Source organism: Pelophylax lessonae (genome assembly GCF_965119305.1).
Source record: "Pelophylax lessonae genome assembly, chromosome: 2".
Taxonomy (NCBI): Eukaryota; Metazoa; Chordata; class Amphibia; order Anura; family Ranidae; genus Pelophylax; species Pelophylax lessonae.
The window spans coordinates 578,100-599,953 of NC_138769.1; the positions used below are offsets into that span (position 1 = coordinate 578,100).

The following is a 21,854-nucleotide window of genomic DNA, read 5'->3' on the forward strand; positions in this document are numbered from 1 at the left end:
GTATAGGGGATTGTATGGTGTATAGGGGATTGTATGGTATATAGGGGATTGTATGGTATATAGGGGATTGTGTCTCTTTTTGGGATAAAGGTTTTCCATAAACTAATAAAAGCTGATCATTGTAAGCACCCCTGTCAGTGGTAAATGGTTTATCCCAACCCTCTAACTGCCACTTCTGCTGGACAGATTGGTCTGTTATAGGAAGTTGGGATCCAATAGGTAAAAGAAGGAAGTTACAGGGGGACTCCGAGAAACACGCGGTGTTCATGTCAGTGACAGACGCCATCATATCTGTCATTTTTTATTTTCTCTTTACTATCACTTTATATGTTCTTACATTACACACAGCCAGGGAACTAGCATTTTCAGAAGGAGGCCTGCAATGGCAGCCATCATACTTCTCCCAGGAGTCACCACTTCCTCCAATCATTGGCTGATCAATGAACCAATCCCCACCCCCCGTCCCTGTGATGTCACCAGACTGTGGGCGGAGTTCTCAAATTTCCCCCCTCCCCCCACATATCTTTATACAATCTCCCCATACACATAACCCAGCATGGAGGGGCTCAGTGAAGGCGGTGGTGAAGGTGTGGAGGTGTCGGATCGGGTCACACAGATCATAAAAGGAGATCCGCCCGGCCTCATAATCCAGATCTATCCTGACTCTGTTACTGGAGAGATTGGGGGGTAAGAGGGTCCTATTACTGTCATGTATCACCCAATACAGATTATAACACCTGAGCAATCCCCAGGACTTCTTATTATATCCAATCAGTGACTCCCCCCCTCTCCTGTCTATACTGGGGTAACACATCCCGACTGTCCAGCTATCTGACCCCCTGACATCCACATCCCAGTAATGTCTCCCTGAGGAGAACCTCTGACTGCTCATCACCTGAGGATAATCCTGGAATCTCTCTGATGTTTCTGGGTGATTCTGCTTCCTATCTGACCAGGATACAGTTTTCCTGTCATATGATATCTGTAGATTATTACTAGCTGTGTTTCCATCCAGTAATATGTCTGCAGCTCCCTGTATAGGGAAATATACATTTACCTCTCTTATTATATCAGATAAACCTGTGTGTAAGACCCCCACCACACCCAGACCCCCTCCATCATGGATGAGTTCCTCATGTCTCTCTCTGTCCTCATTATCTCCATCCTCAGTATCACACAAGTCACCTGTGTCTGATTCCTGTAAGACAGTCAGTGGATCCGTCATGTTACACAGCTCCTCAATGTCCACCATCTTCCTGGACAGCTCCTCCTTCTTTATTTCCAGATCCCGGATGGAGATGGAGATCCGCTCTGCCCTCCCGGAGATCTCCCTCAGGACTCTCTTCTCCAGGTCTTCCAGACGTCTCCTGAGATCTATAAACAGGGCAGTGACTCTCTCGGTGTCACCAGCTGCTTCTTCTTTTACTTTCCTCCTGTGCTCCTCCAGACTCTGGACTCTTTCCTCCGTCTCCTCTCTCTTTGTCAGAAGTTTCTGCAGAACATTCCTCAGTGTCTTCTTCTTCTTCTCAGAAGCCTCATCCAGTGACTCCATCTTATGTCCTTTATGTCCTCCAATCACATAACAAGACATACAGACACAGCTGCCATCTTTAGTGCAGAAATACTTCAACACTTCCTTATGGACGGAGCATTTCCTGCTCTCCATGGACAAGGTGGGGTCACATAAGATGTGTTCTGGGGACTTTTTGTGGACTCTCAGGTGTTTATCACACAGAGAAACCTCACAGTGTAGACAGGATCTAACAGCAGGTACAGGAGAGTCCACACAGTGAGTACAGAAGACCCCGGACTCCTCCTGATGTGGCTGAGCAGACAGGAAAGTCTCTGCTATGTTACGTAGTTTCATGTTCTTCTGCAGTGCAGGACGATCCGGAAACTTCTCTCTGCATTCAGGACAGGAATATCCTCCAGACCCCCCCTGTGTATCCAGCACACCATCAATACAGACCCGGCAGAAGTTATGTCCACATCTCAGGGTTACAGGATCTGTATAAATGTTCAGACAGACGGAACATTCCAGCTCAGCTCTCAGATCTGCAGACGCCATCGCTGACAGCAGAAGAGAAACGAAACTGAAAGTCTCTGACACCGGAGAGGAATGCATTGGGAGGGGGGAGGGGTGACATCCTCCTACACATCACAAACAAAAGATTTCCCAGCACACTGACCAGCCAGCCTGTAAAACAACCAGATTGTCCGTCTAACAATTCACAATAGGATCTATACTGGTATGGACTGGGTAATGTGTTAGGATCTATACTGGTATGGACTGGGTAATGTGTTAGGATCTATACTGGTATGGACTGGGTCATGTGTTAGGATCTATACTGGTATGGACTGGGTAATGTGTTAGGATCTATACTGGTATGGACTGGGTCATGTGTTAGGATCTATACTGGTATGGACTGGGTAATGTGTTAGGATCTATACTGGTATGGACTGGGTCATGTGTTAGGATCTATACTGGTATGGACTGGGTAATGTGTTAGGATCTATACTGGAATGGACTGGGTAATGTGTTAGGATCTATACTGGTATGGACTGGGTCATGTGTTAGGATCTATACTGGTATGGACTGGGTAATGTGTTAGGATCTATACTGGTATGGACTGGGTCATGTGTTAGGATCTATACTGGTATGGACTGGGGAATGTGTTAGGATCTATACTGGGATGGACTGGGTAATGTGTTAGGATCTATACTGGTATGGACTGGGTAATGTGTTAGGATCTATACTGGAATGGACTGGGTAATGTGTTAGGATCTATACTGGTATGGACTGAGTAATGTGTTAGGATCTATACTGGTATGGACTGGGTAATGTGTTAGGATCTATACTGGTATGGACTGGGTCATGTGTTAGGATCTATACTGGTATGGACTGGGGAATGTGTTAGGATCTATACTGGGATGGACTGGGTAATGTGTTAGGATCTATACTGGTATGGACTGGGTAATGTGTTAGGATCTATACTGGTATGGACTGGGTAATGTGTTAGGATCTATACTGGTATGGACTGGGTAATGTGTTAGAATCTATACTGGTATGGACTGGGTAATGTGTTAGGAATGAAAGGATGTCACATTGTTTGATGGAAATTAAAATTATCACCCTACAGAGGGCTGAATTCAAAGACACCCCGAAAATCAAAGTGAAAAAATTATGCAGCAGGCGTGTCCATTTTGGTGAAATTTCATTGCAGGACCTCAGAATGGTCCTCAGTAGTTTGTGTGGCCCCCATGTGCTTGTATGCATGCCTGACAACATCGGGGGAAGCTCCTAATGAGATGATGGATGGTGTCCTGGCTTATTTCCTCCCAGATCTGGACCAGGACATCACTGAGCTCCTGAACAGACTGAGGTGCAACCTAGCGGTGTTGGATGGACGGAAACAAAATGTCCCAGAGGTGTTCTTCTGGGTTTAGGTCAGGCGAGTGTGGGGGCAATTTAATGGTATCAATTCCTTAATCCTCTGGGAACTGGCTGCATACTCTTACCACGTGAGGCCGGGCACTGTTGTGCACCAACAGGAACCCAGGACCCACTGCACCAGCGTAGGGTCTGACAATGGGTCCAAGGATTTCATCCCGATACCTAATGGCAGTCAGGGTGCCATTGTCTAGCCTGTAGAGTAGTGATGAGCCAAACACCCCCCTGTTCGGTTCGCACCAGAACATCTCGAACAGGGGAAATGTTCTAGCAAACATACGAACACGAAAAATCCTCATTTTAAGGCTAAAATGTAAGTGACTATTAATCACCTGCTGGGCCAAGGATTCAAACTCATAGTTTCTCACTTGCTAGCCTGTTATTCTGAAAGCTACCCCAACAAGGCAGCTGAGTAACCTAGTACTCTCTCTGCCTAACAATTCTCTATCTGAGATTGAAAGCTCTTTTACAGGGCTCTGACGTCACCAGCGCCCCATAATCCATTGCTCAGGTGCAGTGAATAAATTACTGACGTCACTTCAGAAGGGGCGGGACAATTAATATGTTTTAATTAAAATCCATAATTAATATTAATCACCTGCTGGCCTGGGGATTCAAACTCATAACCTTTTGGTTGCAAGTAGGTTGCGCTACCAGCTAGGCCACCAAGCCAGTTGAATTTGGAATTTGTCTGGCTAACTAGCTTCTATCTGAGTTTGACAGCTCCCCATAATCCTTTGCTTTAGGTGCAGTGAATAAATTACTGACGTCAGTAATTTATTCACTGCACTTGAGCAGTGCATTGTGGGATGGCTTGTGACGTCAGGTCACTATAAAAGAGCTGTCAAGATCAAAATGGGAAGCAGGAGCTTCTTCTTTTTTTTTTTTTTTTTCTATTTTTCAGGTGGCCGGCGACTCATCACCCTACACACAGTGGATGAGATAAAAGTTAGCAAGAGTATGTCCAGCTTACACAGGCTTACAAAGGCTTAGTGGCGTGGGTGGTAGAATACCAGACTTGCAATGATAAGAGCTGTGACTTCAATTCCCCCTGCCAACCAGTGATTTATTTATTGGAATTCTAGAAGTCAGAGAGTCCATGATAATGCGGGAACTCAAAGTTCCTGCGATCAAGCCCATTTGTTCGTCATTCAACGAACAAGCGAACAGTCAATGTTCGAGTCGAACTTACGCTCGATTCGAACTCGAAGCTCATCCCTAGTGTTGAGGTCTGTACGTCCCTCCATGAATATGCCTCCCCAGACCATCACTGACCCACCACCCAACCGGTCATGCTGAACAATGTTACAGGCCGCATAACATTCTCCATGGCTTCTCCAGACACTTTCACGTCTGTCACATGTGCTCAGGGTGAACCTTCTCTCATCTGTGAAAAGCACAGGGTGCCAGTGGTGGAGCTGCCAATTCTGGTTTTCAATGGCAAATGCCAATTAAGCTCCACGGTGCCGGGCAGTGAGCACAGGACCCACTAGAGGACGTCGGGCCCTCAGGCCACCCTCATGAAGTCTGTTTCTGATTGTTTGCTCAGAGACATTCTCACCAGTGGCCTGCTGGAGGTCATTTTGTAGGGCTCTGGCAGCGCTCATCCTGTTCCTCCTTCCACAAAGGAGCAGATACCGGTCCTGCTGATGGGTTAAGGACCTTCTACGGTCCTGTCCTGCTCTCCTAGAGTAACTGCCTGTCTCCTGGAATCCCCTCCATGCTGGGAGACAGAGCAAACCTTCTGGCAATGGGGCGTATTGATGTGCCATCCTGGAGGATTTGGACTGCCTGTGCAACCTCTATAGGGTCCAGGTATCTCCTCATGCTACCAGTAGTGACACTGACCCCCCTCTATAGGGTCCAGGTATGGCCTCATGCTACCAGTAGTGACACTGACCCCCCTCTATAGGGTTCAGGTATAGCCTCATACTACCAGTAGTGACACTGACCCCCTCTATAGGGTCCAGGAAAGGCCTCATGATACCAGTAGTGACATTGACCCCCTCTATAGGGTCCAGGTATGGCCTCATGCTACCAGTAGTGACACTGACCCCCCTCTATAGGGTTCAGGTATGGCCTCATGCTACCAGTAGTGACATTGACCCTAGCCAAATGCAAAACTAGTGACAAACAGTCAAAAAAGATGGGTAGGGAAAAAAGTCAATGGCCTCCACCTGCAAAACCATTCCTGTATTGTAGGTTTTCTCATTGTTGCCCATCTAGTGTACCTGTTGTTAATTTCATTAACACCAAAGCAGCTAAACTGATTAACAACCCCCTCTGCTACCTAACTGACCAGATCAATATCCCAGGAGTTTACTGGACTTGATGCTCTACTCTGATTACAAAGTGTTCCTTTCCTTTCATCACACCAGAAGTCCCATTATATAATGGTGTAATGTGTATGGGGGGGAGTATATAATGGTGTAATATGTATGTGGGGGGGTATGTAATGGTGTAATGTGTGTGGTGTTGGGTAGTCCTGTAATGTGGGGAGGGGGTATATAATGGTGTAATGTGCGGGTGGGTATATAATGGTGTAATGTGCAGGTGGGTATATAATGGTGTAATGTGTGTGTGGGGGGTAGTCCTGTAATTTGGGGGGGGAGTAGTCTTGTAATGTGGGGGGGGTATATAATGGTGTAATGTGTGTGGGGGTATATAATGGTGTAATGTGCGGGGGGGGGGTATATAATGGTGTAATGTGTGTTTGGGGGGTAGTCCTGTAATGTGTGGGGGGTATATAATGGTGTAATGTGTGTGGGGGGGTAGTCCTGTAATGTGTGGGGGGGTATATAATGGTGTAATGTGTGTGTGTGGGGGTAGTCCTGTAATGTGTGGGGGGTATATAATGGTGTAATGTGTATGTGGGGGGGGGTATATAAAGGTGTAATGTGTATGTGGGGGGTATATAATGGTGTAATGTGTATGTGGGGGGTATATAATGGTGTAAGGTGTGTGTGGGGGGGTAGTCCTGTAATGCGCGGGGGGGGGGGTAGTCCTGTAATGTGGGGGGTATATAATGGTGTAATGTGCGGGTGGGTATATAATGGTGTAATGTGTGTGGGGGTAGTCCTGTAATATGGGGGGGGTTAGTCCTGTAATGTGGGGGAGTATATAATGGTGTAATGTGTGTGTGGGGGGTAGTCCTGTAATGTGTGGGGGGTATATAATGGTGTAATGTGTGTGTGTGGGGGGGTAGTCCTGTAATGTGTGTGGGGGGTATATAATGGTGTAATGTGTGTGTGTGTGGGGGGGTAGTCCTGTAATGTGGGAGGGTAGTCCTGTAATGTGGGGGGGTATATAATGGTGTAATGTGCGGGTGGGTATATAATGGTGTAATGTGTGTGGGGGGGTAGTCCTGTAATGTGGGGGGGGGGTAGTCCTGTAATGTGGGGGGGTATATAATGGTGTAATGTGTGTGGGGGGTATATAATGGTGTAATGTGTGGGGGGGTAGTCCTGTAATGTGGGGGGGTATATAATGGTGTAATGTGCGGGTGGGTATATAATGGTGTAATGTGTGACCCCCATCTTATCTTCGGGGCTTTAGGCCCTGGAGTATCAGACCCCATCTTATCTTTGGGAATATCAGATTCCTGGGAGGCGCTAAAAATAGCGGTTAACTGGGTACCGTTTATCTGCTCTGACAGTATAGGGTAGTAATAATAATAATAAAAAATATAATTACTTACCCCATACTGTGTTTTGGCAGATCCAACTTTTCTGACACCAAACTGTTAGCTCAAATCTCGTCAGGAGGCAATCACGATGATATACGGCCCTTCAGTGGCTAGCCCCCCCCCCCCTAGATAGTGAATTTCCCCTCATCCAGCTGGGAGTTGTGACGACACATAGCACTCAAACTTAGTGCAGACACAACTGATTTTATTGCAAGTTTGCTCATATTTAAGGCACGTTTTGGGCGGGAAAGACTGCTCCAAACTGGTTTACAATTTACCGGTCAATTTGACAATAGAACATGTCTCACACAAACAGTACATGAAAGGCTTTTGTTTTTTCTATGCATCTGTGTCAATATCTTGTTTCTGAATCTGTGTTTTGTGGCAGAGTCGCCCCGTCTGTATTCAGTTGTCATGTGTTAATGCAAGCAATTGTCAAATGTGTTTAGGTGGTGTCAGTAATTTCCATGCGCAGACTTAACCCTGTCAAGTGTCCAAATGAATGAATGAAAAGGTGTTTAACGTCATCTAAATGCAAAATATCCAACTGTCTGGTGTCCAGGGTGGATGAATGAGTGTCAGTCTGGCTCGTTACTATGTAAATGCAAGGGCCCACATTTCATCATAGAATGGGCATAAACTAAAATATATATGAAATATAATAAGGCATGTGAATACAATCTTTCAACCCAACCTTTGATCCCAACTTTATTCATAACGGTTGGATCACTTAGAGTCTTGAATAGCACTATGTGCCCTCCTGGGATATATGTCCAACTATGAATGAGCTGGACATTCTTGACATACCTGGGTTGTGTTTTTGTATGAGTGCATGTCATATTATTGGTAACTGATTTGCACAAAACAGGTGACATTATATTCTAAAGTGTAGGTAGGCTGGTGACTTGGTTGTGTGCACATAGGGATATAACTTCTAAAAATTCTATCAAATCAAAAACAGACATGTTCAATGGGGAGGGTCATAGCTTGTGTAACAGACCGTTTCAGCAGACAAGGGGTTAAAATCCGTTTATGCGATATGCCCCTTTCTGAGAGACAGGCACAGCTACTTGCAGGACACCAAACTCCCGAACTGGATACAAAATAGCACTCCAACCTGGAACCTCACGAATAGCTGCTAGCAGACGAACAGGAAAAGCATACATCAGCTTACACTCCTAGCAATCAGTCTCCAACAGCATACAGTGAATCCCCCCAAGAACGAGACAAGCAGGTAATTTAAATAAACAAGAGATTATTGCTCAATTGTTGGAGATGGATGCACAAGAAAGGGAGAGAGCTAATGTGACCGGCATCTTGGATTTAACACCCGAGGAAATACAATTTAACCAGGCAGTGCAAATAAGGCTGGCTCATTTTGGCCCCAACCCTACAGCTGACATTGTGGAACGAGTGCAAGCAGCGGTAACAGCCCAACTGCAAGGAAGAGGAGCTGCAGCAGCGGAGGCACCCCATAATAATGTGGGAAGAAAGAAGGTACCTTTTGCTGCGTTTAAAAATTTTGTGGAATTTGAGGGGGAGATTGATGGATTTTTGGCAGACTTTGAAAGGCAGTGTACCTTACACAGGGTGCCCACGGACAAATGGGTCACCATCCTCTCTGGGAAATTGTCCGGCCGGGCCAGCGATGCTTTTCGGGCCATCCCAGAGGAGGAAATTATAGATTACCAGGCCGTTAAAAATGCCCTGTTGGCCAGGTATGCAGTAACGCCAGAAGTATACCGGCGGAGGTTCAGAGAGACCCCCAAGCAAGCGAGTGACTCCTATATGGAGTGGGCATGCAGAGTACACCGTGCAGCAACCCACTGGATGGCAGGATGCCAAGCTGTATCTGGGGAGGAGATCTTAAAAGTGTTTATGTTGGAACATTGCTTCAACAAGTTACCTGCCGGGGTCCGAGAATGGGTCCGGGACCGTAAACCCTCCACTTTCCCGGAAGCCGCTCAATTGGCAGATGAATATACAGACGCTCGTAAGCTGGATGATAATGTGCCCAAAGCTCCTGCCAGGGTGGAATACCGACAAGCAGCACCCACCAATACTACTATTTACCAGACTCCAGCACACCGCACCCCAGCTTTGCCTGCAACCGACAGCTATGCCCAGCCACCCCGTTTTAACTCCAGGGATTATTCACAACCCATCCGGTGCTTTGGATGCAAACAGCTTGGGCACAAAAGGCCGGAGTGCCCGTTGAACACAGCCAACCAGGCGCAGTCATGGAGACGGCCAGCCGGCGGAAATCCACGCAACTACCAGCCTGCTGCTCACTGCATTGAGCAGAAGGAATGTTGGGGCGTCCTCCATGAAGCAGACCCGGTCCAAGCCGTCCACTACTACCATGGCCACAGGCAGCAACAACCTAGCCTCAGACCAATGCTCAAGCCCTGGATTACCAATCTTGGACCACCCCTACCACAGAGAGGGGGGGACTCCTCCAACTCGCAGGCACACAGATACCAATCCCGCAGTGGGGTACAGTGCTACAGGTGCAAGCAGGTTGGGCACTACCAACGAGACTGTACCCAGAGCAGGGACCAAGCTGCATGGATCCGACCAGGGTCACCCCCTCCAGTAAAGACAACGGTCCCCTACTATCACGCAGAGGCTCCCCCAGTCATACCAATATTCAAACCCACCGAGATGCAATTGGGTACCCTTCACGAAGCTGACCCAGTGAAAGCCGCTACAGAGAACCGCCAGCACCATTGCCAATCTGTCCAGTTAAATGGAAAGCCTGTGCGAGGTCTCCGAGACACGGGAGCCACTCTAACTTTGGTCAAGTGACATTTGGTCCCAGATGCCACCCGAACTGGAGGTTCAGTAGTGGTACGGTAGCAGGGGGAGGGGTGCACCAGATACCCACTGCGAGGGTCCACTTGAATTGGGGTGCTGGGTCAGGTATGATTGATGTGGGGTTGATACAGGAGCTCCCCACCGATGTCTTACTGGGGAACGACCTAGGCCACTTGACCTCAGCATTCCTGCCGGTCCAGATCCCGGGCCCACATCACGGAGACCTACTTACATTCTGAGGTCCAGATGCTTGAATGTTTGGATGGAGTGCGGTCATATGGGATAGGTTTTGGTTTGGGAGGGCCATGGCAGATTTACTTGGAACTCCCTGGATTGACTCTTTGGGACTTGTTATCCGACTAATTCAGGCACAGACCAGTTGGAGGTCTGGTACCTGGAATTAGTCTACCTTTGGGGGGAAGAGATGTGACTAGGACACTATGTGTGACGGATCACCCTGTCCCTGGATTGTAAACCCCTTCGTGTCATTTTCATATGAGTTTGGGACATTGCACTTTTATTGCATTTTATTTCCTCTTTATTCATCCTCTGAACAAAGGAAGATGGCAGGACTCATGGCATTGAGTTAATGTAATGTAATGTTACAGCCCATCCCCCCCCCCTCCTCCTGTTTCTGTTTTTACCCTCAACTCTGAGCTTTGTCTCGTTTTTGGAGGGGGATTAATTATACAGAAAGCCGTTCGATTGTTTGGGGCTCTCTTTGGATGATTATTCGTATGCTGGCGTGCTACAGGGGTAATTCGTACATGCTGCAAAGATGGTACATCCACTTAACGGCGGTTTCATTCCTTTTTACGCTGAGGTTCGTAACAGCTTGCAAGAATCCAAGGCCTGAAAAATCCAACTCCATTATTATGGCAATAAAGTCACTACAAATAGACCATGGCAGCACATACCACCTGTTGACTATGGCATGTGATTTTTCAACATGTCCTAAAGCCTTTGCCAGGAAAGGGCAAAAATAAACCCCCACATTCAATGGGAGGAAAAAATTCCCTTTCGACCCTCGTCATCAGAGCGGTCAGACTAAGTCCCTGGCGGTTACAACGTAAAACACTGTCCTTTGTGTCCAATCGGCTTGACTTCTACTGTAAAGTGGAGACATGAATGTCTCGTGTCTCTCTCTTTTCCTGGGGTGAGGAAGGGCGAAATGAGGAGAGGTTCACCGGGTGGTGAGCACATGTTGCAAGTAACCAGACAGTGGCTACTAGTGCTCAGCTTGCTACAAAGCGTACCACTGTCGCACGAATGCAAAGTCTTCCAGGAGTAGGGGTGTCCGTTGGCATTGTACCAATGCGTCTGTCTAGATCCAGCTGGAATTTGGTGCTCGTCACAATCTCCAATAATTCGGCTGGTGCTTGTCACAATCTCCAATAATTCGGCTGGTGCTCGTCACAATCTCCAGCAATTCGTCTGGTGCTCGTCACAATCTCCAGTCATTCGTCTGGTGCTCGTCACAATCTCCAGTCATTCGTCTGGTGCTCGTCACAATCTCCAGTCATTTGTCTGGTCCAGGGGTGGGGCTTCCGTCTGTCTCCAGGCTTGAATGGGTGGGTTGGTGCACCTGTTGGCAAACTAAACAAGAGCGAAATATCACCATAATCACTGTTTAATTTTTTCTAATTAATTCTGCCACATATTCCTCTTGCAAAATCTCTAGATATGAGAATAAATGGACTCATGGGGTTGGGACGGGTCTGGAGTCATTCTGACTTTAGAAAAATAGCAGGTAAGTACAGAGACAAGAATACAAGTTTTACAAGAATGGCAGGAGTATATTGCGGCACTGGGCTTCTGGCATACAGGCAGGCAGCAAAAATAAATGTTAGTAAAAACTACTCGCAGCACTGGGGTTTAGGGCCTACAGGAAGGCAGGTAATTTTAAGACAGGAAGGATACCTAATGGCACTGTTTTGGGAGAACACAGCATGTCTACGCATGCAACAATGGTAAGGGCCCTTGGAGGGGTTGAACTGCCTTGTATTCCTCCGAAGGTGGAGACGGGTTGGCTTGCAGTCCTCTGACTCACCCAAGCAGGCAGCTACCTAGAACTGAGAATCCCTTGCATGGCTAAGATGCTGTGATCACTGAACAGCAGGGAGTGAAATTCTTGTGTACATGGACACATAGACACACAAAACAGCTAGAAGTCAGTACTCATGCAAACATAAATTTATACGGGTTTGCACAATTGCTTGGTGACACCGAACAGGAAATTGAAACCAAATAGCCTTGGAGACACAGGATCTGACTTCAAGGACCATTTATATGCAAAACCTGGGCAATGAGTCACCTTAGAATGAAAAGAGATGGCTTGGCAACTAATTGAATTCACCGCAGGAGGTTACCTTAAAATTTTAAATCTTTAACAATATCAAAGTAGTAACACTGGCATAAATTCATTATAATTCTTAGCACACTATCAACAAGTCACCCAATTCCATCCTATTTTTTTTTTCACAATATCCTAAAAGAAAACTTTATAAGAGATGCTTAATTATCTAAAGCATAGCACCTCATTAATGCCAGAGCTCATATATGTCAAATTAGAACACATCAAATATCTGACACCCAATAAAAACAGTCTAATCAATCAGAAAAAAAACAATTTGTAAACAATACTCCCATAAGGTTGAGTTGTCGTTGAAGGCTGTGATTGTTCGTTCTGAAAGTCTCAAATTAAACTTATCTGAGGAATAAGCATCAAGAAAGGTTTAGTAACAAAACATTTTAATTTTCCTCCTAAAAATAAACCAACGGTTAGAGGAATTTAGCATACAGTAAGCATGTCAAACATTTTCCTTCCTAACAGTGCACTTCTCTAATACCAAAATTTGTTGACGTCAAATTAATTATTACCACGTGGATTTCTATATATCTTTTTATATTATGGTATACCATAAACTTAAAGAAAAAAATTATTATTGTTCACCATGGTTATAAAATGAGCAGCTCAAGAATAAACATTAGTAATTTCACATTTGGATACAAGAACCCATACGTCACCATCACCATTCTTCTCACCCATTTGGAACATCCTTCAAAACTGGTTTCTTTTTTTTTCTACAAAAGCAACACTGATAGTTAATTTGTATGACAATACAACTATTTACAGTTCCTTTTGCAGTTACCTGTGTCACAGACAGGAGAGGGGGGAGGGGGGGGGGGGGGTTGTTTGCTAAAAAGGCACCAGAAAATATATATATATATTTTTCTTTTAAAGTCAATGATAAAGAAAGAAAAGTCGGTGACACAAAACCTTAATGATAAAAGTTCAAAATTGCTTACGATTTTTAAGGATAGAAATACAATTTTAGTCCTTAAGGTCACACTTTACACACCAAATATATATTTCCTTGCTTCTAAAAGCTGCCATGACCAGCATAGTACGGATTTGTTACCTTTTTCGTGGCAAAATCACATCACTTTAAAACATAAGTAATAAACACAAAACAAATTATTATGCAACCAGTATTCATTCAGTGTTATGAAATGCTTTGCCGATACAGCACCTTTAGGAACAGTGTTAAAACGAACACAACATAACGATTCATGGATCTAAGGTTGCCCATACACAATACAATTTTCATACAATTTTCCTAAACGTAAATTTCATCATTTTTTCGGGATTACCTTGAGAATTTCCCATTATCTAAGCTCAGAATACAAAGTGAGATCAGCTGAGTTTGAAGGTTTATATATATATATAGGGATGGTGAGGTCAGTATTTAGACTTTAATGGAAAACCTAGTTTCCCAACTTATGTGGTTTCCTGCGACTTTCTAATCAGATTTATCTACAACCGACTTATGGTTTTCTGTTAACTATCCTTGGTGGGCAAGTGTATACCTTCAAGCTCAGCTTAATATCACATACAATCTCCACATACATCTATACAATGGCATGCAATCTTATATCGACTAAAAATACACTATACAGCAAATATACAAGTTTTAGAGGGAGAATTCACTATCACACACAGTACTGCTTCGTAAACGGGTTTCGGACCCTGGGATATCAGACCCCATCTTATCTTCGGGGCTTCAGGCCCTGGAGTATCAGACCCCATCTTATCTTTGGGAATATCAGATTCCCGGGAGGCGATAAAAATAGCGGTTAACTGGGTACCGTTTATCTGCTCTGACAGTATAGGGTAGTAATAATAATAATAAAAAATATAATTACTTACCCCATACTGTGTTTTGGCAGATCCAACTTTCTGACACCAAACTGTTAGCTCATATCTCGTCAGGAGGCAATTAAAAGATGATATATGGCCCTTCAGTGGCTAACCCCCCCTAGATAGTGAATTTCCCCTCATCCAGCTGGGAGTTGTGACTACACATACCACTCAAACTTAGCGCAGACACAACTGATTTTATTGCAAGTTTCGTTCATATTTAAGGCACGTTTTGAGCGGGAAATACTACTCCAAACTGGTTACAATTCATCAGTCAAATTAACAATAGCACATATCTCACAGAACAGTACATGAAAGGGCTTTTGTTTTCGCTATGCATCTGTGTCAATATGAGGTGTTCTTGTATCTGAATCTGTGTTTTGTGGTAGAGTCGCCCAGTCTGTATTCAGTTGTCATGTGTTAATGCAAGCAATTGTCCAATGTGTTTAGGTGGTGTCAGTAATTTCCATGCGCAGACTTAACCCTGTCAAGTGTCCAAATGAATGAATGAAAAGGTGTTTAACATGTCGTCTAAATGCAAACCACAGCTGTCTGATGTTCAGGACCGTATGAATGAGTGTCAGTCTGGCTCGTTACTATGTAAATGCAAGGGCCCACACTCCATCATAGAATGGGCATAAGCTGAAATATATATGAAATAGTATAAGGCATGTTAATACAATCTTTCAGGGTCAATGTGGGGTGTCAGTGTTTTTGGGGTGTGGGGAGGATGTCTGTTTTGGGGGGTCAATGTGGGGTGTCAGTGTTTTGGGGGGGTCAATGTGGGGTGTCAGTGTTTTGGGGGGTCAATGTGGGGTGTCAGTGTTTTTGGGGTGTGGGGAGGATGTCTGTTTTGGTGAGGTCATTGTTGGTTGTCAGTGTTTTTGGGGTGTGGGGAGAATGTCTGTTTTGGGGGTCAATGTGGGGTGTCAGTGTTTTTGGGGTGTGCGGAGGATGTCTGTTTTGGGGGGTCAATGTGGGGTGTCAGTGTTTGGGATGGGAGTGTTGAAGTGTTGGGGGGGGGGAACTGAACAGCCAGATTTATCGCCCCAACTGCATGTGTAATCGAACCCCAACAGCCACACAAACAGCAGGACTGGGGAGTGCCTGGAGAACGGGGAGGGGGGAGGGGATTGTTAGGTCACATTAGTACATTTTTGAGAACAGGTGAGCTAAAAAATTTGAACAGAAGAGCGGGGGGTGGGGGCACCTCATAGATCGGAGAAACAGAACTGCAGGCCGGCATTGGATAACCTGGAGCCGGGCAGAAGGATGAAATAACGGGGTTCTGGTTGAGGCGAGAGGCCGAAAATACCCAGAAAATGAAGGAAGTCCTGGACCTCAGCCTCACCTCCTCCTAAGACCGGGACCTCAGCCTCACCTCCTCCTAAGACCGGGACCTCAGCCTCACCTCCTCCTAAGCCCGGGACCTCAGCCTCACCTTCTCCTAAGCCCGGGACCTCAGCCTCACCTTCTCCTAAGTCCAGGACCTCAGCCTCACCTTCTCCTAAGCCCGGGACCTCAGCCTCACCTTCTCCTAAGCCCGGGACCTCAGCCTCACCTTCTCCTAAGTCCGGGGCCTCAGCCTCACCTTCTCCTAAGTCTGGGACCTCAGCCTCACCTTCTCCTAAGCCTGGGACCTCAGCCTCACCTTCTCCTAAGCCTGGGACCTCAGCCTCACCTTCTCCTAAGTCCGGTCCGGGACCTCAGCCTCACCTTCTCCTAAATCCGGGACCTCAGCCTCACCTTCTCCTAAGCCCGGGACCTCAGCCTCACCTTCTCCTAAGCCCGGGGCCTCTGCCTCACCTTCTCCTAAGTCCGGGGCCTCAGCCTCACCTTCTCCTAAGCCCGGGACCTCAGACTCACTTTCTCCTAAGCCCAGGACCTCAGCCTCACCTTCTCCTAAGCCCGGGACCTCAGCCTCACCTTCTCCTAAGCCCGGGACCTCAGCCTCAAATTCTCCTAAGACCGGGACCTCAGCCTCACCTTCTCCTAAGCCCGGGACCTCAGCCTCACCTTCTCCTAAATCCGGGACCTCAGCCTCACCTTCTCCTAAGCCCGGGACCTCAGCCTCACCTTCTCCTAAGCCCGGGACCTCTGCCTCACCTTCTCCTAAGCCCGGGACCTCAGCCTCACCTTCTCCTAAGTCCGGGACCTCAGTCTCACCTTCTCCTAAGTCCGGGACCTCAGCCTCACCTTCTCCTAAGTCCGGGGCCTCAGCCTCACCTTCTCCTAAGCCCGGGACCTCAGCCTCACCTTCTCCTAAGCCCGGGACCTCAGTCTCACCTTCTCCTAAGTCCGGGACCTCAGTCTCACCTTCTCCTAAGTCCGGGACCTCAGCCTCACCTTCTCCTAAGTCCGGGACCTCAGCCTCACCTTCTCCTACGCCCGGGACCTCAGCCTCACCTTCTCCTAAGTCTGGGACTTCAGCCTTACCTTCTCCTAAGCCCGGGACCTCAGCCTCACCTTCTCCTAAGTCCTGGACCTCAGCCTCACCTTCTCCTAAGCCCGGGTCCTCAGCCTCACCTTCTCCTAAGTCCGGGACCTCAGCCTTGCCTTCTCCTAAGCCCGGGACCTCAGCCTCACCTTCTCCTAAGTCCGGGACCTCAGCCTCACCTTCTCCTAAGTCCGGGACCTCAGCCTCACCTTCTCCTAAGCCCGGGACCTCAGCCTCACCTTCTCCTAAGTCTGGGACCTCAGCCTCACCTTCTCCTAAGTCCGGGACCTCAGCCTCACCTTCTCCTAAGTCCGGGACCTCAGCCTCACCTTCTCCTAAGCCCGGGACCTCAGCCTCACCTTCTCCTAAGTCTGGGACTTCAGCCTTACCTTCTCCTAAGCCCGGGACCTCAGCCTCACCTTCTCCTAAGTCCTGGACCACAGCCTCACCTTCTCCTAAGCCCGGGTCCTCAGCCTCACCTTCTCCTAAGTCCGGGACCTCAGCCTTGCCTTCTCCTAAGCCCGGGACCTCAGCCTCACCTTCTCCTAAGTCCAGGACCTCAGCCTCACCTTCTCCTAAATCCGGGACCTCAGCCTCACCTTCTCCTAAGTCCGGGGCCTCAGCCTCACCTTCTCCTAAGTCCGGGGCCTCAGCCTCACCTTCTCCTAAGTCTGGGACCTCAGCCTCACCTTCTCCTAAGCCTGGGACCTCAGCCTCACCTTCTCCTAAGCCCGGGACCTCTGCCTCACCTTCTCCTAAGCCCGGGACCTCAGTCTCACCTTCTCCTAAGTCCGGGACCTCAGCCTCACCTTCTCCTAAGTCCGGGGCCTCAGCCTCACCTTCTAAGCCCGGGACCTCAGCCTCACCTTCTCCTAAGCCCGGGACCTCAGTCTCACCTTCTCCTAAGTCCGGGACCTCAGTCTCACTTTCTCCTAAGTCCGGGACCTCAGCCTCATCTTCTCCTAAGTCCGGGACCTCAGCCTCATCTTCTCCTAAGCCCGGGACCTCAGCCTCACCTTCTCCTAAGCCCGGGACCTCAGCCTCACCTTCTCCTAAGTCTGGGACCTCAGCCTCACCTTCTCCTAAGTCCGGGACCTCAGCCTCACCTTCTCCTAAGCCCGGGACCTCAGCCTCACCTTCTCCTAAGTTCGGGACCTCAGCCTCACCTTCTCCTAAGTCCGGGACCTCAGCCTCACCTTCTCCTAAGCCCGGGACCTCAGCCTCACCTTCTCCTAAGTCTGGGACCTCAGCCTCACCTTCTCCTAAGCCCAGGACCTCAGCCTCACCTTCTCCTAAGCCCGGGACCTCAGCCTCACCTTCTCCTAAGCCCGGGACCTCAGCCTCACATTCTCCTAAACCTGGGACCTCAGCCTCACCTTCTCCTAAGTCAGGGACCTCAGCCTCACCTTCTCCTAAGTCCGGGACCTCAGCCTCACCTTCTCCTAAGCCCGGGACCTCAGCCTCACCTTCTCCTAAGTCTGGGACCTCAGCCTCACCTTCTCCTAAGCCTGGGACCTCAGCCTCACCTTCTCCTAAGCCCGGGACCTCAGCCTCACCTTCTCCTAAGCCCGGGACCTCAGTCTCACCTTCTCCTAAGTCCGGGACCTCAGCCTCACCTTCTCCTAAGTCCGGGGCCTCAGCCTCACCTTCTCCTAAGCCCGGGGCCTTAGCCTCACCTTCTCCTAAGCCCGGGGTCTCAGCCTCACCTTCTCCTAAATCCGGGACCTCAGCCTCACCTTCTAAGCCCGGGACCTCAGCCTCACCTTCTCCTAAGTCCGGGACCTCAGCCTCACCTTCTCCTAAATCCGGGACCTCAGCCTCACCTTCTCCTAAGTCCGGGACCTCAGCCTCACCTTCTCCTAAGTCCGGGACCTCAGCCTCACCTTCTCCTAAGCCCGGGGACCTCAGCCTCACCTTCTCCTAAGCCCGGGACCTCAGCCTCACCTTCTCCTAAGTCTGGGACCTCAGCCTCACCTTCTCCTAAGCCCGGGACCTCAGCCTCACCTTCTCCTCTAACCCTCCCTCCCTCTCTCTCACCCCCTTTCCTCTCTCACCCTCCCTCTCCTCTCTCACCCTCCCTCCCTCTCTCTCACCCCCTCCCTCTCTCTCACCCACCCTCTCACCCTCCCTCTCTCTCACCCCCTCCCTCTCTCTCACCCACCCTCTCACCCTCCCTCCCTCTCACCCTCCCTCTCTCTCACCCACCCTCCCTCCCTCTCACCCTCCCTCCCTCTCTCTCACCCTCCCTCCCTCTCTCTCATCCTCCCTTACTCTCACCCTCCCTCCCTTTCTCTCACCCCCTTTCCTCTCTCACCCTCCCTCTCCTCTCTCACCCTCCCTCCCTCTCTCTCACCCCCTCCCTCTCTCTCACCCACCCTCTCACCCTCCCTCTCTCTCACCCACCCTCTCATCCTCCCTCCCTCTCTTTCACCCTCCCTCTCACCCACCCTCTCACCCTCCCTCCCTCTCTCCCTCCCTCCCTCTCTCTCACCCTCCCTCCTCTCTCATTCTCCCACCTCCCTCCCTCCCATCCTCCCTCTCCCCCTCCCTCTCTCTCTCACCCTCCTCTCTCATCCCCCTTTCTCTCTCTTACCCTCCCCCCCCCCGTCTCTCTTTCATGTGAACTGGACTAGTTGACTTCTGGAGGGGGTAAAGGAGCAATTTATTAGCAATTTCGTTAGTCAGAAAAGTGCAGCAAGAAGGGGTTAATGTTCTGCCTGTGGTGCATTAGTGACCAGTGGCAGTTATTTAACCCCTTTGTGCTGCATTAGTGGCATCAGTGTTAATTAACACTGCCAGTGATCACTAATGCAGCACAAATAGTTTAAATAACTCCGCCAATGCCCACCAATGGGGAGGGATGAATGTCAAATTTCTAGTTTAAACCTAACTAGCCTTAGAAAATTCTCCCATCCCCCTCCTAATGACTATGCTGGTTAACCCTTGTAGAGAATATGTATAACCCTGTTTTCGGACTTCTCCAGTCTGGTCACGTTATTCTTTGTGTGCTCCGGTGGTATATGCAGGGAGAAGAGGGATGGGACATGGGAACCTATGGGTGATTTCACCGCTCCAGGTTTTACTGGTCATTGTCAAGTGCTCGCTCTTCCCCCCTGCAGCCACGGCTGACATAATCCATGAGTTAGGGGGTACAAATTGCTTGTCTGAAAACCCATGCTATGCCCCTACACATAACCCACGTTTTGAGGGACAAGGGACCTTAATGTTGCTGTGCTCAGGCCATGTTAAGAGCGTGTCTCACTTAAGTGGGCCTCGCAAAATTATTTTTCGCATTATGGGCATGAGTGGGGCCTCATGTCTAAGATTTGCCTAAGGCCTCACAAAGCCTAGAGCCACCTCTGGACACACAGCACTCCATATCCAGAATCATGGGGTTATAGCGCCTCCTACAGGAGTTGGACATTAGGCAGAAAAAAAGACTTGGCTATTCCTATGGGCAGTCTTAGCTGGTATACAAACCCCTCTCTGCTATAGGCCTCCAGTTTAGTAACAAGCAGTGTCAGAAGTACAAACTCCATAGAGGGGTGGGAGCTGTGTCCATCAATGAACTCAGAGAAATAGATTTTACATTAACAAAAATCCAGTTTTCTCATTGACGGACACAGCTCTCTATATTTAGAACGATAGGGACGTCCCCGAGCAGTGCTAAAAAGATAAATGAGTTGTGGGACAATAAAAAACCCAAGCCTAAACCAAGAAGCCAAACCGAGAAACAGGACCTTAACAAGAACAACAGGAGCCCCACCAGAAAGAAACGCACCCCCAAAGAGGGAACAGACCCTCTAAACAGCAGCCTGTAAAACCAAAGGAAGCATCCGCAGATGCCAAAACGTCCACTTTATAAAACTTCATGAAAGTGTGCACCGATGACCAAGTGACCGCATGGCAAACCTGGGCTACCGACGTCTGATGACGGAAGGCCCAAGAAGCACTAAGCACCCGAGTACAGGGAAAGGAGGAACCTGACCCCTGGGCTACCGACGTCTGATGATGGAAGGCCCAAGAAGCACTAAGCACCCAAATACAGGGAAAGGAGGAACCTGACCCCTGGGCTACCGACGTCTGATGATGGAAGGCCCAAGAAGCACTAATAGCACTTTTCCACTGCAAGTACCGGCTCGGCTCCACTTGGCCCTGCTTGGTTTTCCACTGCATGGTACAGTGTTGGAACAGTTCGGTACGGTTTGCTTTTCCACTAACGTAGTACTAAAGTAAGTGGGTGGGATAACAACGATTCTCTGGCCAATCAGTGGCTAGTAGTGACAAACAGTCAAGGCTGCATGCAAAGGATTGTGGGATATGGTATCGATACGGCCCTCTTGGAACCACAACTGAGGTGGTACTGTTTAAGCGATCGGTAGCGTTCCGTTCCATGTAGTGGAAAAGCGCTGCTGTACCGTACCGAACCGCTCCTACACCGTACCATGCAGTGGAAAAGCACAAAAGCAAGTCGAACCGTTCGGTTCCATGCAGTGGAAAAGTGCTATAAGCGCCCGAGTACAGGGAAAGGAGGAACCTGACCCTTAATAGAATAGGCCTGAGTCACACCCTGTCTGATCCCTCTGGAAATGGTAGCAGAATAAGTGGACAGCCCCTTCTTTGGTCTTTCGTCTGTATTCACAAGCCAAAGTTGCCACAACTTTGGCTCAAAGGAAGAGGGTCCTCCCTCGAAATGCGTAAGCCATACAAGGTTGTGAGGACGCCATCACGCTATCCAACAGTAGAGAAGTGTCCTGGAAGCGAGCAGCCCCTATGTCCTACATGCTTGTACCTATCCTATGTTTGTGAGTATATTGTAGGCAAAGGAGATCACACTGGAGGAGACATATGTCGATCCCCTTGAATGAAGGTACAAACCAAAGAATGCATGGCCAGGGGCCGCTGAAATAAGATCTCAAAGGCAGACACCTGGCCCTTGATGGAACTCAAGGCCAACTTCTGCTCAACACCCCATTGAAGAAAGGCAAAAATCCGAGCCACCGAAAAGGATCGAGGATGAGCGCCAAACGACTCACATCCCGAGATGTACACCTTCCAAGTACAATGGTATATCTTCCTAGAGGTAGACTTCCTTGCCTTCAGCATAGTCAGAATCACCGACCCTGGCAAAACTCTATCCCTTAACACCTGGCTGTCAAAGCCAGGGATAGTGAAGCAGGATGGAAGATTGGACTTTGGGTCAACAGGTCCTCCCTGAGAGGCAGTCTCCACAGAACATCTGCAACCAGCTACACTGTCCACC

General features: G+C 48.4%; 1 protein-coding gene across 1 annotated transcript in view; it reads right to left on the minus strand.

Moving 5' to 3' along the window:
* Positions 1-314: 314 nt before the first annotated feature.
* LOC309547901 (uncharacterized protein) overlaps positions 315-21,854 on the minus strand; it is a gene marked incomplete at its 5' end in the record, with an annotated part of 78,126 nt that continues 56,586 nt past the window's right edge. The window contains 1 exon segment of the mRNA XM_082247903.1: positions 315-2,156. Coding sequence (XP_082104029.1) covers positions 497-2,156 — 1,660 coding nt within the window. The 3' untranslated portion in view covers positions 315-496.